Here is a 19612-nt window from a genome sequence, read left to right on the forward strand (position 1 = left end):
ACAAATCACTATCACCTCAATCCTTTCCAAAATAATGGAGAAAATTATCAATATTTATCTTCTCCACTACCTAGAGATCTACCAGTTAATCAGAGACCACTAACGTAGATTCTGTCATTTAAGACCCACAGCTGACCTCAGCCTACATCACCCACCACTGAGCAAGTGCCATGGAATGGATCAGAGCAGCAGGTGCTATCACTCTTGACATTTCCAGTGTTTTGGGTTGTGTTTAGCATTATGACCAGCTAAGCAAATTGCTATTTTTTGGTCTACCTGCTACTCTCTGTAACTGGATAGCCAGCTTTCTTTCTGGTCATTCACTATGTAATGGTGGATGGCTCCTTCCCTCTGAGTTTTGCTACCAATGCAGGAGTGCCTCAGGTTTTCATTCTCTAATCTACTCCATTCTCCTGTACACAAATAATATACTCTCAATCATCACTAATCCTGTTCCGAGCTTTACTGATCATAGGACTCTCCACTCATCCTACTCAATTGACAAACCATGCAGTGCTAAGGCATCCCAAGCTGGTAACCTTAATCTGCTTAAACTAGCATTTACTTCCACCTTCTCCTTGCCTAAATAAATTACATCAACAGATTCTTCATCATCTAACAAACTAGGCATTCTCTTTTGTTTAAGATGATATTTTTACCCACCCGCTACTAACTGTATATAATTCCCAAATCACCCAACTTTATGTCTAGAAAGGCTTAGGTGTCATTGATTATTCATAATAATGTTTCATAGTATAAACAACACCAAAACAGTAAAAAATACATTTAAATTGTATTTAATATTTCTTACTAATATTTCACTGACTTTCTACCTAGCATCGTCAGAGCACAAGTATAATTGTGGTGGGCACACAGCACTGAACCAAGTAATTGTGGAAACAATTTAAATTGTAACTGAAAGCAGAACTAATGTAACTAATGTCCCTTACATGCCACCTTCCAAAAGCATCCCTTTTCAGTGCAACTTCAAACACACACACTAAACCTACTTCTCCTCTTCCTCTTTTATTCCATCTATCCTGTGGAACAGCCTTCCTCATGAAGTATTCCCAAACAACTACTACCTGCAGCTTCAAGAAAATGCCAATAAAGTTCTTCTTTGTTAATCCTCACTTGCACCCTACACATGGCATTGATGTATTTATAAATTCTTCCACTAGTTTCTGTGTAACAATTTTTTAGCATATTTTCAAAAAGGCTTCCAAAATGTTACCTGGAACTCTCACTAGGGAAAATCTTTGAAATTCTCCAATTCCCCCCCCCCCAAAAAACTTGAAGATATAAAATATTTATATCTTCAAATTTCAGTATATTTGGTTAAAGATCATCTACTTCAGTTGCTTGTTATTATGGATTTCTTTATAACTTTTTACCTCCAGAAATGAAATGTACTCATGTATATTTCAACAATCCATAATATCCATATCTTCAAAATTTTATAATTTTTTCCATATCTCTCTAATTCCTTTCATTGTACTCTTTCGTCTATAATGAAATTATAGACGAAAGCCATTCCAGAACACTTGCAACCATAATGGTATTTATATTTATCATTATTATTTGGGCATCTCAATATAGTCCAAAAACTCATCACGAGAGGCTTACACTACCATTGTTCACAAAACACTTGTGACATATGTCCCTTAAATTCATTCACTGAAAAGCAATCTCTCTCAAATTTTTGGAATCTGGAAACTCATTCCACTCATTCACTCTTCCAAGAAAAAAATCTAGCCATCTAAGCCTTGATAACCACGTTGTTAGACAACTTCGATCTCTCTCTCTCTCTATATATATATATAGATATACACACACGAGGTGTGACAATTTAATTCCCAGAATGCACCTGTAAGAAACCTATGTTCAGAACTATATACATTATGGGCTACTATCATCTTTGAAGTAGTCCCCTTGTGCATTTATACACTGGTTGGTTTAGATGGTGTTCCCATTTTTGGACAGGCCTGGAACTCTTTTTCCCAGAATACTCTTAAGTTCCTTTATCATATTATGCTGGATATCAGTGATGTCAGAAAATCTTCATCCTTTTAGAGCAGCCTTTAATTTTGGAAACAGCCAGAAATCACAGGGAGCTAAGTCGGGTGAGTAAGCAAGATGACCTAATTCAGTAATCGATTTTTTGGCCAGAAAACTCTCTCCTGATAAGTGCACTGTGACTTGGTGCATTGTCGTGATGGATAATCGACTTTTCAGGCCACAATTCAGATCTTTTTTCTCCAAACAGAATCTTGTAATCTTTTCAGCATCTCTAAATAGCATTATTGGTTGACCGTTTCTCCCTGTTCAATGAATTCATAGTGGACTACCCCCTTGTACTCAAAGAAACACACCAGCATGGTCTTGAACTGCAAACTTGACATTCGTGCTTTTTTTCGGACATGGCAAACTCAGGGTTTTCCACTTCATGCTCTGGTATTTTGTTTCCGGATCGTACTGGAAGCACCAGGTTTCATCACCTGCAATTACTCTAGAAAACACGTGCTTATTTGCAGAAAGATCAGTTGCAACTTGAACCCACTGCTGCTTCTGTTTGTCCGTCAAGATCTGAGGCAAAAACTTTGTAGAAATCTTTTGCATACCCAATTCTTCAGTTAAAATTACCTTGACTGTTTCTCGATTCATTTGAAATTCATCAGCCATTAATCACACACTAAATCTTCTGTCAGACCATACCGAATCTTGCACTCTATTCACGTTTGTCTCTGCCATTTTTGTATTATGTTGCCCACTTCTGGGGTTGTTGTTCACATCTTCTCATCTACCTTTGAATCTCTTATGCCACTCAAAGACACTTGACTTTTTTCAGAGCATATGCCACTTTCAACAGCTCCAATGTTTCAGTAGCAGTTTTGGCAATTTTCACAAAAATTTGATGTTAACACGCTGCTCCAAATTTTGATCCCATATTTTTATGGCAAAGTTTACATGCAGAGCTCTAATATTCTAGGAATTGCCAACTAGCAATTAGTTAAAACATGTACAGAGATGATTACTCACGTGACTCCAACCAAATCATCCCATGGACAACACTACGTGGCTGTTCCAGGAAATAAATTGTCACACCTCATATTATATATAAAGCTTTAGTAATTCTTATGTGTCTATTATATCCCCACTTTTCTGCTCATCAACCAAATTTTGTTAGCTGACAACCTTCAGTTTACCATCATAGAGAGCATTAACAAACATGTCACTATCTCAGTCACCCAAGCATCTTCTTCATTCTTCATTCCAATCTGTGCACACCAGTCTGCATGTGGTTGCATCAAACATTATAAAGGGATCAACATGCAAATAATTCTTGGAGCTGTTGTGCCCACTCTTGCATACATCCACTGAATTTCAGCTTTGGCTGGAAAAGGTATATGTTGCATAGTTCTCTTGAATGTGCATTGGAGAAGAGAAGAGAAGGTGAAATGACTGAAATAGTAGGCATTTTTATACTGCTTTTTTTTATTTGTTTGTTTGATGTAACACCATGGAAACCCAAACGATACATATAAAATGCATGCTTCTCCAGCAAAGGTTGGTCGATTGGTAGAGCCTCTGCTACTAATGGCTCGCAAAAACTTAAGGAAGTTTGAGCACGGTTAGTAGTTGGAAGGGAATCAATCGTTCGATGTTGTTGGCACATTCTCCCTTAATGAGTCTTTGGACTCCCTGGAGGTGACACATAATAATAATAATAATAATTTTCTTTAATCTGTTAGTGACATATTTTTCCATAGGTTGATAGAAAGCACTGTCATTTAGTAATTAGAGCACTTCCTTATAATAATTTGAAGTATTCATAATTACTGTAACATTGCTCATACTGTTTTCAGTTATTATTAATTTTATACTGTCTATCTCTAAATGCTAGAAATTCTCATCATGTTTGGATATTTTTCATATCTAGCTCAGATTAGTGCCAGCTTTTTTGCTGCTTAACCTCAGCTGGATATGGCAAGATATGTTGATAAACGATAATTTATGTTATCTATTGTGAAAAAGATATGTTGATAAATGATAGTTTCTATTATCTGATATGAGCATACTGTATTTTTATTTCATTTATTATTATTATGATAAAGTGAATCTCACCCACAGAATCTCGCTCAACAAAAGGTTTCACTGTAGCATATTAGCATCATGGATGGCCTGACAGACACTCTGGATACCCTTCTCTAGACTAAAATAGATCTTTTTTGAATTTGCTCTCTAATAAAGAAAGTGTTGGTCCCACAATGGACAACCAAAACTCACCACCTAAAGACTCACAAATATCCATACAATCAAGATTAGAACTCATATGCTTTTGTTTTGGAGAGTGGTATGCTATCTAATCTGACATATATGATGGAAATATACTCTGAGTGACCACTTTATTAGGAATAGCATTTAATAATGAGTGGATCCCCCCTCATCAGTCTAAAGAAATGGCCTGTGTTTTTTGTGGCATTGATTCAACTAAGTGTCTAAAACATTCCTCTGGTATGTTTGTCCATGCTGTCACAATGGAATTGCTTAATTGTTGCAGATTGGATAGTGACACACTGCTGTTGTGAACTGCTCATTATAGAGCATCTCTGGGATGAGGTAGAATGAGCAGCTTGCAGCAGCTCAGTTGGGGACTGAGCTGCTCATTCTGGGGACTGAGCTGGCCATTGAAGTAAAGGAAACTTGATGTCATGTTCTTCAAACCATTTCAACATGCTACATGTTTTGTGGCATGGTACAATGTCTTGCTGGAAGTATCCATTTGACAATGAGTAAACTGCAGCCATGAATGGGTGACTATGATCAGTGATGACATTAAAGATACGATGTGTCATTCAGGTAGTGTTCAACTGGTATCAAGGGACCTATAACTGTTTCCATCTGCAGGACTGCAGGTGGTTTGAAGTTGTCTGGTTATTGCACCACTCCTGGTACACCCTACACATTATTGTGTATGAAATACCCAGAATAGTAGTGTATGTGAGCGCATATGTGGAAGAGGTGTTATATATTTACTTTCTCCCTCACTTTTCTTCAAATCGCAACAAAAAACTTCATAACTACACAACTTCTTTACAATTACATAAACCAATATATGGACAAAAACTCCCGTAACCTTAGTCTCTTGCCTCCTACAGAATCATTATTCTTTCTTGAATTTATACAGGAGAAAGACTAACACAACAATAAATGCTCTCTATATGAAAGCAACAAGTGAACAAGTGAAAACTCTTCTTGCATCTTAAATCACAGAACAGTGAAGAAACCATATCCCAGCTTCAGTAACTTCACTTTCCATATGAAAGTAAAAGCAAAACCCACTGAATAAACTACTAAACTCATCATTCTTGTAGATAGGTTTATATGTTGGTAACACATGACTATTAAATTATTTAAGGAATTTACAAAGTATACTGGAATATTAATTAAAAGAAACTTTAATAAATACCTCCTATATTTTGGCAATGTCACATTGCCATCTTCATGGGAACATACAACTAAGACACATGCATGCAGACACTACAAAAAGCAAATGAAGCAGAAGAGAGAAAACTACTGTTGTTCCTGGGGTTCTAAAGGTACCCCCTAGTGGGCTATATTCAGTTGTCTAGGTTGCTAGGCTAAAGTTCTCAAGATACAAGCTTCCCAAATTTGGGGCAGTCTCATGCACCCAAATTTGTTGAGGTTTGAAAAGTTTTTTAGAGCTGATGCTGATTCCATGAACAATCTTTCATATTTAAATTTGCTGCAGTGTATTAACGTGGCTTTCTTTCAATGTATTCTGTGGCGGGTATCCAAAGCATAGTCTGCAAGCCCAGAGTGGATCTACTGGTGAAACCGGATGTAGTCTTTGTGTTCAGAAATCCTGACATTTCTGTCCTGCCTGTTTGGCAAAAGTAGGACAGTTTACAGCTGCAAGGGACCTGATATACCCCAGGTAGGTCGAGGGGAAGTGGCTGGTCTTTGGTGGAGCAGATAGGGGATGCCAATTTTTTATATGGTTTGTAACAAGAAATCAGGTCATATTTTTTTAAGATTTTGGTTAACTTTTCAGAGGTGGCCCGGATATAGGGAATGGTGATGGATTTAGTGTAATCTTTGTTATAAAGGGGGAGGGGGGTTGTGGTTAACTGGTTTTAATATTTTGTGGATTTTTTGGGTTGTAGCCATTGGCTAAGAAAGTGTTAAGGATGTGGTTTAGTTCAGTGGTTAGGACATTATTATCTGAACAAATTAATTTTGCCCTGTTATATAGTGTTTTTATAACCCCAGATTGTTGTGGGGGGGGGATTGCTGGTGAATGTATTTGCCTGTATGGGTGGGTTTTCTGTAAACAGAGAAAACCAAGGATCCATCAGGCTGGCAATTGATTAGAGTGTCTAGGAAAGGGAGACTGTTGTTTTCCTCTTTTTCCAAGGTGAACTAGATTCTGGGGTGTTGTTTGTCTAAGTGTGTTAAGAAGGAGTGGAGTGTATCTGAGCCATGTGGCCAAATAGCGAACACATCATCAACATAGTGAAGCCAAACAGTGGGTTTTGTAGGGCTGAGTTTAAGGCTTTCTCTTCAAAAGTCTCCATAAAGAAGTTGGCCAGGAGTGGAGAGAGTGGTGAACCTATGGCTGTTCCCTCTATCTGTTTGTAGAATTTTCCTTGCCAAACAAAATAGCCTGAGTTCATTGTGAACTGAAATAGGGCTGAGATATCAGGAGGAAATTTGGCTTGGATGAGCTCTAAGGTTTCCTACAGTGGGACATTTGTGAATAGGGAGGAGATGTCAAAACCGACCATTATGTCAGTATGTTGGATGAGAGGTTTTCTATACTGACTTTGAAGTGAGCTGAGTTTTTTATGTGTGATGGTGTATTGCCAGTATAGTGTACGAGCGCTTTGGCTAAATGTTTGGCTAATTTGTATGTGGGGGAATCAATGGCATCCACTATGGGATGTAATGGCACATTTTGTTTATGTATTTTTGGAAGTCCATATATTTTGGGGGAGGGTCTAGAGTTTAACTCTAAATCCCTCCCTCTAGACTCTAGAGTTCAACTCTAGACCCCCCCCCCCCCGAATATACAGACTTCCAAAAATACCTAAAACTAAAGCACACCCTTAACACTTTCTTAGCCAATGGCTACAACCCAAAAAATCCAAAAAATATTAAAACCAGTTAATCTCCCTTCATAACAAAGATTACACTAAATCCATCACCATTCCCTATATCTGGGGCACCTCTGAAAATATTTTTCAGAGATAACAAGAAACTTCTTGTTACAAACCATATAAAAAATTGGCATCCCTTATCTGCTCTACCAAAGACTAACCACTTCCCCTAGACCTACCTAGGGTATACCAGGTTCCCTTGCAGCTGTAAATGTCCTACTTTGGCCAAACAGGCAAGACAGCAAATGTCAAGATTTCGGAACACAAAGACTAAATCCGGTTTCATCAGTACAGCCACTCTGGGCTTGCAGACCATGCTTTGGATACCCGCCACAGAATATGTTGGAAGAAAGCCACGTTAATATACAGCAGCAAATTTAAATATGAAAGATTGTTCATGGAATCAACCTCAGCTCTAAAAAATCTTCCAAACCTCAACAAATTTGGGTGCATGAGACTGTCCCAAATTTGGGAAGCTTGCATCTTGAGAACTTCAGGCTAACAACCATGACAACTGAATATAGCCTGTTAGGGGGCACGTTTAGAATTCTAAGAACAACAGTAGTTTTCTCTCTTCTGCTTCATTTGCTTTTTGTAGTGCCTGCGTGCACTTGTCATAATTGTATGTTTTTCCATGAAGATGGCAATGTGACATTGCCAAAATATAGGAGGTATTTATTAAAGTTTCTTTTAATTAATATTCTAGTATACCTTGTAAATTCCTGAAATAATTTAATAGTCATACTAAACTCATCACATGAAAAATGAGGGGATACATGCTTCATTGTATTCCCCCCCATTTCCCCACAATACTTCTGTTTTCCCTGATTTTTCACATCTAACCGCTCAATTAAAAGCACTTTCTCCAAACAGCTAACTCCAAGAACATTCATATTCAGCCATCAGGCTTATATACATTCTTTCATCCATCAGATTAATTTTATGCATCTATGAACTGCAAGCCATTCCTCCTGCACAATCTTATTATTGACTGATTAGCAATCATGGCCATTCTTCCTGATATTTGTGTCTGGGAAACATGCTTTCATCACATTCTCATTTAGGTACATCTCTTATCATAAAATCTTCATACAATATCCTATCCAAACTCTTAGGTTCTCTCTCTTTAGTACTTTTAATATTCGCTTTTTGCTTTTATCCTCTCTCTCCTGTTGTGAACATCAAACAATTCTCCAGTCACTATAGCTGACATTCTGTCTGATAGAGGACTCCATGAATGTGTGCTATTTTTTCCCTCACTGCCACCTCATCATAACGTTACCTTCAGCCATATCTGTCATACTCTCATTCATATTTTTTCCACTGTTCATGAAGAGCAGAGTTTGCTTCCTTGGTCAATATGTTGGGAGATCAGATTGCAGGCATTATTGAGACCTGGCTATCAGAATCAGACACACTAACTGGTATCGAGTGTAATAAAGGTACAGTATATTTGGAAGGATAGACAGCACAGGAGAGGAGGGGAGCATGCTGCTGCTAATGATATTGAATGACTTGAATCCAGTTAGAGTTGAGACCTATCATTGTAGTACTCCTACTAACAATATTTCATGTGGCAGTGAGTTTGAAGCCATCTGGTGTGAGGTGTGATCTAACAAGATCAATTACATAGTGGAGTGCTGCTACAGACCTGGTGGACCTATTGCATAATGAAGAAATGCATCACCAAATAATGATGCTGTGCGAAAAGAGTAATCATAATACAGGACTTGAATCATCCAAACATTGATAGTGTAGCAGTAAAATCCCATGAGAAGAATGAAACCGATTTATTCAGCTGTTGCAGACAACTTCACGCAGCATGGGACAAAAAGAACTTGTGGTCAAAGAGTGTTAGATTTGATTTATAGTGTGAGAGGGCATTTCAGTTAAAGATATAACCAGTCAGCTACCAGTTGGTGACAGTGATCATGCGGTGCTCATTTGAGAAGTGGCTAAGTTTATGAATATTCCATTCAGAAAGGGTTACATGCTGACCTACAAAGCAAGAAATTATGACCAACTGAGAAGTATACTTACTTCATTACAATGATATCAGTTGCTGGATGGGAAGAATATTGACAATGCTTTGGAAGCATTTAAAAACTACTTAAATTATACAATATCAGAATGTGCCCTGAGAGTTCAAAGAATAAAGAGGGTAGTAGTCAAATGAATGTGTAATCTTATTAAGCAAGAGATTCATAAGAAAAGGATGATGTGAAAGGAATACCGTGTGCCTAAGGATGATGTCTATTATCAAAATTATAAGCAGCAGGCCAGAAGAGTCACAACTGTTGTACAGAAAGCTAAATCTGAATATGAAAAGAGAAACTGGCTCTGCAACTTAAAGACAACCCCAAAGAATGCTATCAATATGCTTCAAGTAAAAAAAAAAGAATGTATGCGAAAGAATAATTCTAATAAATGCAGATGGTGTGAGGGTGACAGATGCAGAAGAGGTTGTTCAACTAATGAGTGCCTATTATGCTAAAAGCTATCAACCTGGTGTATTCAACATTGAGTTCGCTGCTACCTCTTCATTGGATGAAGAAACTCAGGTGTACGAAGTCGAGGTATTAGAGCTGTTGTACAAACTGAACAAGAGTTCAGTAATAGGAACTGATGTGATATAAGCATGGATGCTAAAAGAGTGTTCAGCTGATCTGGCTATTCCTTTAACCAGACTATATAATATGAGTCTCAGAACAGGGAAGATTCCAAAGAAGTGGAGAGAATGTATGGTAATCCCATTGCATAAGGGTGGTGCAAAGAGTGATATATCCAACTATCGACCAAATAATATCTTAGTAGTGGTGGTAAGGATTTTGGAAAAATTGGTTAAGGCTCACATTCAGTACGGAGTTAACAGAGAATCTCTACTTTGCAATGAATAGGTTTACTAAGGGAAGGTCATGTTTTAGCAACTTGCTCACAGTCTATAATAATGCTACCATTAGCTAGACAAGAGGGGAGGGGATGGATATACCATGATACTTTAGGATTTTGCTAAGGCTTTTGAAAGAATACAGCTTGTTAGATAAATTAATAAACTGTTGCATAAATTAGAGAATATGGGTTTGGATTATGAAATATTATCATGTATAAGAGGATGGCTGACTGACAGATATCAAAAAAATGGTATGTGGGAGATGTGATTCTTCATGGTTACCAGTAGTGTACTCCAAGGATCAATCCTTTGTCCACTGTTATTTAATTTGTACATTAATGACATTGGATAGGATTTGACAGGCAACATACAAGTATTTGCTGATGATGCAAAGATAGGTAGGGTAATCAGAAATGCTGCTGATATTTAGTACTTGCAGAATGATTTGAATAGGCTGGAACTGTGGGCATGGGAAAATGGATGTCAGTTGAATGTCAGTAAATGTAAACTTATGCTCTTTGGTGTGATTAGATATCCAATTTTATATTGGATATCCAATATTATATTTGTTGGATTATGATAGAAAAAACTGATCAGGCTAGGGATCTTGGAGTGTTATTAAATTGAAGTTCATGGGCCATGTAGCAAAGATTGCAAATACAACTCAAAAGATAATTGCAATGCTGAAATGAACTTTGAGATGAACTCTGACATGAACTTTGACAGGTAAAGATAAGGGGTCATTTTGCCTCTTTACAAGTCCTTGATAAGACTTCATTTGGACATTTGTGCACAGGTCTGGTTCTCCTGGTTTCTGTTGTGATTCCGATACAATGGAGAGAGAGAGTGTAAAGGAGAGTCAAAAATGATATCCAGATTGTGGAATACTGATTATGAATTCAGATTGAGAATTTGTAGACTGTATACACTACCAACTAGAGAAAGAAGGGTGATATGATTGAGACTTGCAAATGTCAAAGGATCGCACATGATTTCAGTTGATGGAATTTTTTATTTTATGGAGGTTTGGGAAAGGACAAGAGGGCATCCTTTGAAACTGAGAATGAATACCGCTAAGAAAGGTGCATTCGTTCTTATTTTTTCTCTCATAGAGTGGTGCATGAATGGATTGTCATTGGATGTTGTGCAAGCAGTGTGAATGAATTCAAGAACAAGTATGATAGCTTATGTGTGTAGTATGTAGCTTCTCTCGATGGGTCCTTGTCTCTTTGGTGGTCTCTCTTAATAATAATAATAATAATAATAATATCATTATTATTATTATTATTAATAATAATAATGATTTCTGATGTGACAAAGAGTGATGTGAAAAGAAAGGAAGATGGACTGAAGGTGCTCAGCATATTGATAAATATCACTGTGAATACAGCAGATGATTGGATGGCATGTTGTTTTGTGTGCTACAAGAATGTGCAAGAGAACTAAATGCCTATGATGAAGTTGTTTAACCTACGTCTCATCTCTAGCAAGGTTCCATGAGAGTGGAAAGAGGATAAGATAGTTTCCATACATAAAGGTGGCTCCAAGAGAGAGAGAAGCAGCAAATTACAGCCCAATTAGTATCTCGGTTATGGTGGCTCAGATACTGGATAGTTGTTTAAAGGTAGAATTCAGGAAAGAGTGGATTGGAATACTTTTTTACATTCTATGGTGAGCACTATGGCTTTGTAAAAAAAGTTGATCTACTTTAGTTATTTACGCACATTTTATAACAGACTGACAGTTGAAATGGATAAAATTAATAGCTAAACCATAATACTGCTTGACTTTGTAAAGAAGTTTGATACATGGAAAACTATTACATAAGTTGAAGCAAGTTTTTCACGAAGTCTCTGGGTTTCAGTCAATCTGATGATGTCCCATTTTATCTTTTCTGCTTCTAGTCTTGTCTGTCCTAGTAAAGACCTGCAGTTGTATATACACATAGACTTTTTCTGTTATTAATATCATTAATTTTATTTTCTTTGTCTAATTATAGTATTTCTTACATTCAGAGACCTCCTTAAAGGGGATAAGTCTGGTTTGCAATAGGACTGAGAGACGGTGACCTTTTTGCTTTTTATATGTCCATTGTGGTCTTGAGCTCTATGGTGTACTTTATACTTATTATCCATCATTAGCCAGCCTGGTTGGCTGAGTGGTTAGCATGTCCACTGTCCAGCCAAAAGGCTGTGGGTTCGAATCCCACTGTGGGTATGGATGTTTGTGATTGTCTGTAAAAATACTAGTGGTGGTGGTGGGCAGCGACAGATGGTGTAGATGATGATGGTAGTTGCAGTTCGTTGTAGTTGATGGATTGAGTGGTGAAGACAGAGAGCTGCAGAGTAGGTGCCTTCCCTCAATGAGTCTTTGGACTCCCTAGAGGGATCACATAATAGTAATAATAATAATAATTTCAGGAGTGTTTGGTTTAATCCTTCTTGGCTGACTAGGCTTTATGTAAGGGTAGCCTAATTAGATAAGGCAAATGGGAGAGAAAAGAGACTCCCACTACAGTGAAAAAGAAGGTTCACTGTAGCGAGACTCTGCCTTTTCTCCCAGGTAAAACAGGAAATATACCCCTGGTCCTCAAATATTCTCACACATTGGGGGGGGGGGGAGTAAGAGGAAAAGAAAAGGAGAGGGAGAGAGAGAGAAAAGAGGAGGGACCAGTCTGCAGATAATATAACAGATGTATATTATGGGAAGTAAGACTTGGTCCATCACCAGGTATCTTGGATTTATCACTCCTGTGCTCATTAGAAATGAGTCCCCAAGAGTGACCAATACAGAACTAAATGTGTGTATTAGTATAGTAAAACAAGGAACAGTTATAAACATTAGTACACCTGCCATTAAAGCAAAGTTGCAATTACAATAACTACCCCTTTAATCAGCAGTAATTTTAAAGGAAGGGGGAGATCACTCGATTATAGCAAAAATTTCTTAATTTACTTATCTGATAGACAAGATAGCCATATTAATAGAAAAAAAGAACATTAAGTTTCTATATATACATTATTATATTATAATTATTATTGTTATGTGACACCTCCAAGAAGTCCAAGGACTCATTGAGGGAGGCTGAGAGTTGATATACAAACTCACTGCCTCCACTACTTAATCCACCAACTGCACAGAATGGCACTACCATCTACTGTCCACCACTATTAGTACTTTTTGTCTGTAAATCACATGTGTTCTCATGGCTGATTTGTCTGTATGTGAGATGAAAAACCAGAGTTTCTGAGAGAAAAAAACTCTGCTACCTCCATGTAAGATTGGCTAACTCACCTTCAGTTGAAAAAACCCATATAAAGATTCCTCTCATCATGACGAGAATCGAACTTAGGCCTCTTCCAATCGAAGATCACAATGTACCATTATTCTTCCATTTGTGTTACAGAGGTATTCAACTAGTTATTATTTTATGCTGACTAAATTCCACCTCCAGTCATTATGTTGTTGTAATACATCTTTATTTCAATTATGCTTTAAACCTCACATCTACTGCATTAGTTCTGCTAAGGTCAACCAGTTTAATAGAAAAAATATTAAGGATATTGTTAAAAGAACTGAAGTAAAATTCAGTGTCCTTTTCTGAGTTTTCCTTAATTTGACTGATTTCAAATATTAGTTTAAGCAGTTCAGTTAAAAAATAAGTAATGATTTTTTGGACAATTTTACCTTTTTTACAGGATTTTCCAGTGTATGAGGTAAATGAGCAATCACAAGTTGTCTGATTAGTCTCCCAATTAAACAGACACATACCACCATGATCACATGGCTTAGAATCACAGAGCACACTACAGCCAGGTTTTAAATCACCCAGAGCTGAAAAAAAATTAGAAAATTTTTGTGAAGATCTGCAATGCATCTAATCAGTATACACAATTTGTTTACTAAGAATAACAACAGTACAACAAAATAAAGTTTTCCCTTTATATGCATAAGGGAAAAAAAGGGAAAATATGAATAATATTGTGACCTTATGGTAGAGGTCTTTTTGAGCACAAGCCTTCTTATGAATGTGAGGTTTGAAATTAAAACAATAGTTATGAAGTTTTTAATGATAAAAATCAGAATAAGCAAACATGAATAATCTAGTAAAGGTGAGTGATTGGAAAGCATTGCCTAACATTGTGGTGGGTGTGGATACAAATGCATTTAAGGCATGATAGGTGTGTGACAGTAGGACCTCTCACAGAGAACTAATAATAAATAAATAAATAAAATTAACTATTCAGGAATTTTACAATTCATGCATTTTTATTTCATTTTAAATCCACAACAATTGGGAGAGCATTCAGCTTACTAACCCTTAGCACAATGAGTGGGCTAAGGGTTGGTAAGCTGAAGGCTCTAGTCTAGAGATTGAACATGAAACATTGTCAAGTTACATTAGGTCTCCAATAAGCAAGGTAGTGGTCTCACACTGGGTGATAAAAATCATCTTCTACCTAACAATTCTCATAAACATATATGCTCACAGTGGGATTAAAAATAGCAACCTGTTATTGGAGAGCAGAGACAGTGTCTACTTGGTCAACTAGGATGGCAAGAGATTTACAGAAGGTTTTCAAAAATACCATTCTCAGCCACAATAGAAAATTCAAATGTATGGTACATATAGTTTGCATTGGTTCATTACAAGCATCCTTTATACGGGCTGCAGCATTCAAAATGTGAGCAATCAATGCAGGTCAAGTTTCTAATATTGTCTAATATACCAGCTTTTTCATATGTAACCACCAGAAAAATACAAAGGATTTAGTTCCAAAGCCCTAGAAAGCTAATTTTATGCACCACCCTGACCAATTCACCAGTGAGAAAAAATAATTACTGAGACACATGTTCAATGCTTGGAAAATTGTGGATAGGAATCATCATATTGGAAGTATATGCAATACCTATTCAGGTCTTCTTTTAAGACCACATGTACTCTATTCCTCATAATTCTTCCCAAATTTGCATCATTTACAAACAACTGAATATCCCCAGTAAATCTAAATTGTTATCATTAGCATACAAATTAAACAGCAATAGCCCTAAAACAGACCCCAGAAGCACAACTAGTTACTTTCCTTTTCTGGGATATTATTCTCCCATAAACAACTTGCTGATATATGCAGAGTATTAAAGAGACGGGAACATATGTGGAATTATAAGGCAGGTGATTATAATAGTCTTAGATATAAACTTGGTGAATTTCATGGAGGGAGGAACTGGAAGGCCGGGATATCATTAGTGATTGGGAAATTGTGAAGGAATATTTCTTAGCAGCAATAGTAAGCCATATTCCACAAGTGAAGAGGACACGATTTGGTGTAAAGTGGATGACAAACAATATCAAACAGGAACTGCACGTGAAAAAGAGGCTATGGAAGAAATATAAGGAAACAGGTGAAGAGAAGATACATGAAGAATTTAAGACAGAGGCCATGAGAGTAACTAGTATGGTAAGGAAGGCGAAACTGGAATATGAGAATAGAATGGCCCTAAGATCCAAAGAAAATCCTAGGGAATTTTTTAGCTATGTGGTCAGTAGGAGGAGAAATGATTGTGGAAGAAAATGACATTGTGGAATAAAAATGGGAATAGAGTGACTAATGAAGAGGACACAGTGGAATTGTTCAATGAACACTTTATTGGAGTATTTCATCCTGGAGAGTAAATTTTAATATTAGAGGGATAGGGCAGGTTCAAGGTTTAGAGGTACAGGAGGAGAGTGTGTTCGAAATACTGAGTACTCTGGATGTCAGTAAAGCTGTGGGACTGGATGGTATTTCATCACGAGTTTTGAGATAATGTGCTAAAGAACTGACAACTCCTTTGACCTGGATTTTCAATGAAAGTCTGGCTACACGAAAGATGCCCAGGGAATTTAAGGAAGGTAAGATAGTGCCATTGCATAAGGGCAGCAGCAGACTGGAAGTGTCTAATTATATTCCAGTTTCTGTGTCATCAGTAGTTAAGATCTTGGAGAAATTAGTGAGGGACCATATACAGCATTTGGCAGATGAAGGTAATGTTATTTGTGAGAGTCAACATGGATTTGATAAGGGGCGCTCTTGTTTTAGTAATATGACTTTGCAGTATAGGAGATACTGAGACAAGGAGCGATGAGAGCTTGGTCTACCTTTACCACGAGTTGCCTCAGTCCTGAAGATACTTCAGGTGCAAACTTTCTTTGCTTACACTTGGATTTAATCACTTGGATATAGGATTAAACTAAATTTATTATAGTCTAACCAAGTGGAAAACAAACTTCTGTGATCTTTCTCTAAAGTACTGAAAATCCGTAGCACCTTCACATAAAACTTGAGCTGGTATAGCATCTAATTCCATAGCTCTATTCATATCAAGGTTCAGTAATATGCTATTCACCTCCATTTCATTTACCTCAGTTCTGTATAAGTTTCCTCTCTTTATTTCCTCTCTCCTGTATAAGTCTTTGCCTACTGCAAAATTTCCACCTGGATGATATACTCTTGCAAAATGTTCACTTAGTAATTCTACTATTTCGACTGATTCAGTTACCTCCATACCACTGGCATTCATTAAAGTCATTCTGCTATGAACATTTTTCCTTTTACTTGAAACATATTAAAAGAACTATTTCAGATTATCTTTGGCTTGCACTGCTAATTTCCTCTCATACTCTGCCTTTGCCTTTCTTACCACTGGTTACCCTTCTCGTCTGTGTGTGCTGCTCATATGTCTGCTGGTTACCTTTCTCCCGGAATTCCCTCCACAAATTTTTCTTTCATAGTGAAGAATTTATGGAGACACAACACACGTGTTAGAATAATTACTTTACTTAAACTTCAGGAAAGTAAAGTTTCGACCTCTGTATTGAGGTCATCAAAAAATACATAGTATAAGATACACAGGTAGGAAAAATACATATGTATAAGATACACACTCCATGACACTGCACTATACAAAAGTAGATGAATCTAAATTATTGTTAATTATTTAACCTAGCCTGACCTCTTATGGGAAAAAAAATATCAAGGTTCAGTAATATGCTATTCATCTCCATTTCATTTACCCCAGTTCCTATATAAGTCTTTGCCTCTCTTTTTTTACTGCAAAATTTCCACCTGGATGATATACTCTTGCAAAGTGCATATTAAAATTTTAATACCATTGATATTACATTGAAATATATGATGAATACGAAGCGTATGAGGATGTGCATTTGATCCATAATGGCCAAAATGCACATCCATACTAAGGTGGTTAAGATCTTCTTCTGTTTGGGCTTGTTCTTGTTGCTATACGGATTGCAGATGGGTCCTCCATCTTCATGGAATGATTAATCCATCATTTTTGTTCAGGAATGGATTTTTTTCCGCAAGAGGTCAGGCTAGGTTAAATAATTGTTACTTTAATTGTTATTATAATTGTTAATATTGCTAATAATAATTGTTAATGAATGTTACTTTCCATAAATTCTTCATGATGAATGCTGACCACCGTGTAACCTTAAAAGAAAGAACAAATTTTCTTTTTTTTTGTATCTCCAGCTTAATGATGATATTCATCCATTTAACTCCGATTGATTTAGTCTCTGACTCTAGGTATGCAGTCTTCCATTATTTTCCTTAAACACTTCTTTACCACTTCCCATGCACTATCAACATCCAAGCAATCTCCTAAGCTTGTCATACTTACAAGCCATGTAATTCCACATATACCTCCTCTAAACTGAAAATTCCACACGTTTAGTCTCCCTCACAGGTCAAGACCATATTATCACTCACTAATTGGTGGTCATATTGAGTATAGACAAATTCTCAGATGCAATTACTAGATCAAGCACTCTCAAACCCATAGTATATTCCATCGCATGCTGTCTCAGGTAATTATTCCTTAATAATTACATAAATTCCATTTCCTTCCTTCCATATGTCCTCTCCTCTTTCAAATTAATGTTCCCATAGTTGAAATCCTTCAGAATAATTATCCACCCTCCACTCATTAAACTTATTTACTGATGCATACTACTCCATCTTCCTTTCCATACCCTGGTCTATAGAAGCATCTATCTGTATATTTTATTCTACAGGTTCCTATCTCACACCAGATAGGCTCAAATGTGCTATATTCACTGGTCTGCAGTTGAGCTTCTACTCTCTTTGGCTGCAGTTCTGGCTATCATTAACAATACTCCTCCCCCATTCTTTTCTCTCTATCCTCCCTGAACACACCATACCCTTCACATTCTATATCACTAGCTATATCATCTTCTGTCAGCTATGTCTCACTAATGCCAATAACGTTTGACCAGGATTAACTAATCAATGTCAAAATCTCTTCCCCCCTGTGTTCCTGGAATTAGTGTACATAAAGTGCAAAAGCTCTTTAGGTCCACTGCTGTCCTGATGCTTTATACTAACTATCCCATTCTAGTTTTTTACCAGTGGTACTATCTTAGGCATTTTATGTACATTCTTACACTGAATTGCCTCACTGATATCTTCATATTCACTCAACAGCTTCCCTTCTAAAAGCTCTAGTGTCCCTGATTTTGCACATCCACTTTTACTTCATTTAACCACACTTTTTACAGACTTCATGGCTTCATCATTTTCCTGCAGTTTAGTTCCATCAATATAGTACCCAGCTAGTGATCTCTTGTCAAAGTGCATCACCTTACACTTGGCCACATTAAACTGGCAGCCATTTACCTTTGCCCATACTGCTAGTCTATTTAAGTCTTCCTGCAGGATCTCTGCATTAGCTTCATTTATCACCACTCTTCCCAGTTTAACATCATCAGTAAACAATTGAATATTTCCACTCAAATCATTTCCTATATCACTGATGTTTGTTTGCTTGCACTGAGCCTATGGCATATATCACTGGTCACCTACCTTCTCCTAGACCCAACTCTTCCATAAACCACTCTTTGATATCTGTCCATCAGCCACACTCTAATCGAAATCACCAGATCCATATTATCCATCCCAATTGGATCCAATTTATGTAACAGAGTTCTAATGGAATCCCATCAAATGGATTTGCTAAGTCTAGCAGTATCACTGAGTAGCCATTTGCGTTATCCAACTCTATTGGCACTTCATTATAGTCACCATTCAAGACAAGGAAAGACCTACCTTTCACAAAACCATGTTGCTCCTTATAGAGTATTACATTCCTATCCACCCAATCAAGAATTCTGGCTTTCATCAATTTCTCCAATACCATAACCACCACCACTGATACTGATGGGCCATTATATTGGCCATATAATTTGCTACTTCTCCCTTGGAGCACCATTTATGCAGTGGAACAATTCTGATCTCTTTCCATTCCACTGACACCTTCACTGTACTGAAACTTAAATTAAGCAGATTGGTCACAGGAGATGATGATTCCCTTGCAGAAGAAACCATACTAAATGGGACGATATGCCATCTAATCCCATGGCTACATTCACAATGAGGTGCTGCAATATTTTAAGCACCTCTGTTCCTTCATCAGTTAACATCACATCTGTTATTGTGATGTCACTACCTAGATGGTACACAAA

General features: G+C 37.1%; 1 protein-coding gene across 7 annotated transcripts in view; it reads right to left on the bottom strand.

The window, feature by feature from the left end:
• axo (axotactin) overlaps positions 1-19612 on the bottom strand; it is a 927649-nt gene that overhangs the window by 310619 nt on the left and 597418 nt on the right. For all 7 annotated transcript variants that reach the window (XM_090410025.1, XM_090410024.1, XM_090410023.1 and 4 more), the window contains one exon: positions 13759-13905. In XM_090410025.1, the coding sequence (XP_090266151.1) occupies positions 13759-13905 (147 nt within the window). The remainder of the gene's footprint in view (positions 1-13758; positions 13906-19612) is intronic.

Source organism: Typopeltis vanoorti, chromosome 20 (assembly GCF_054136105.1).
Source record: "Typopeltis vanoorti isolate ZY-2024b chromosome 20, IOZ_Tvanoo_1.0, whole genome shotgun sequence".
In the NCBI taxonomy this organism is placed as follows: Eukaryota; Metazoa; Arthropoda; class Arachnida; order Uropygi; family Thelyphonidae; genus Typopeltis; species Typopeltis vanoorti.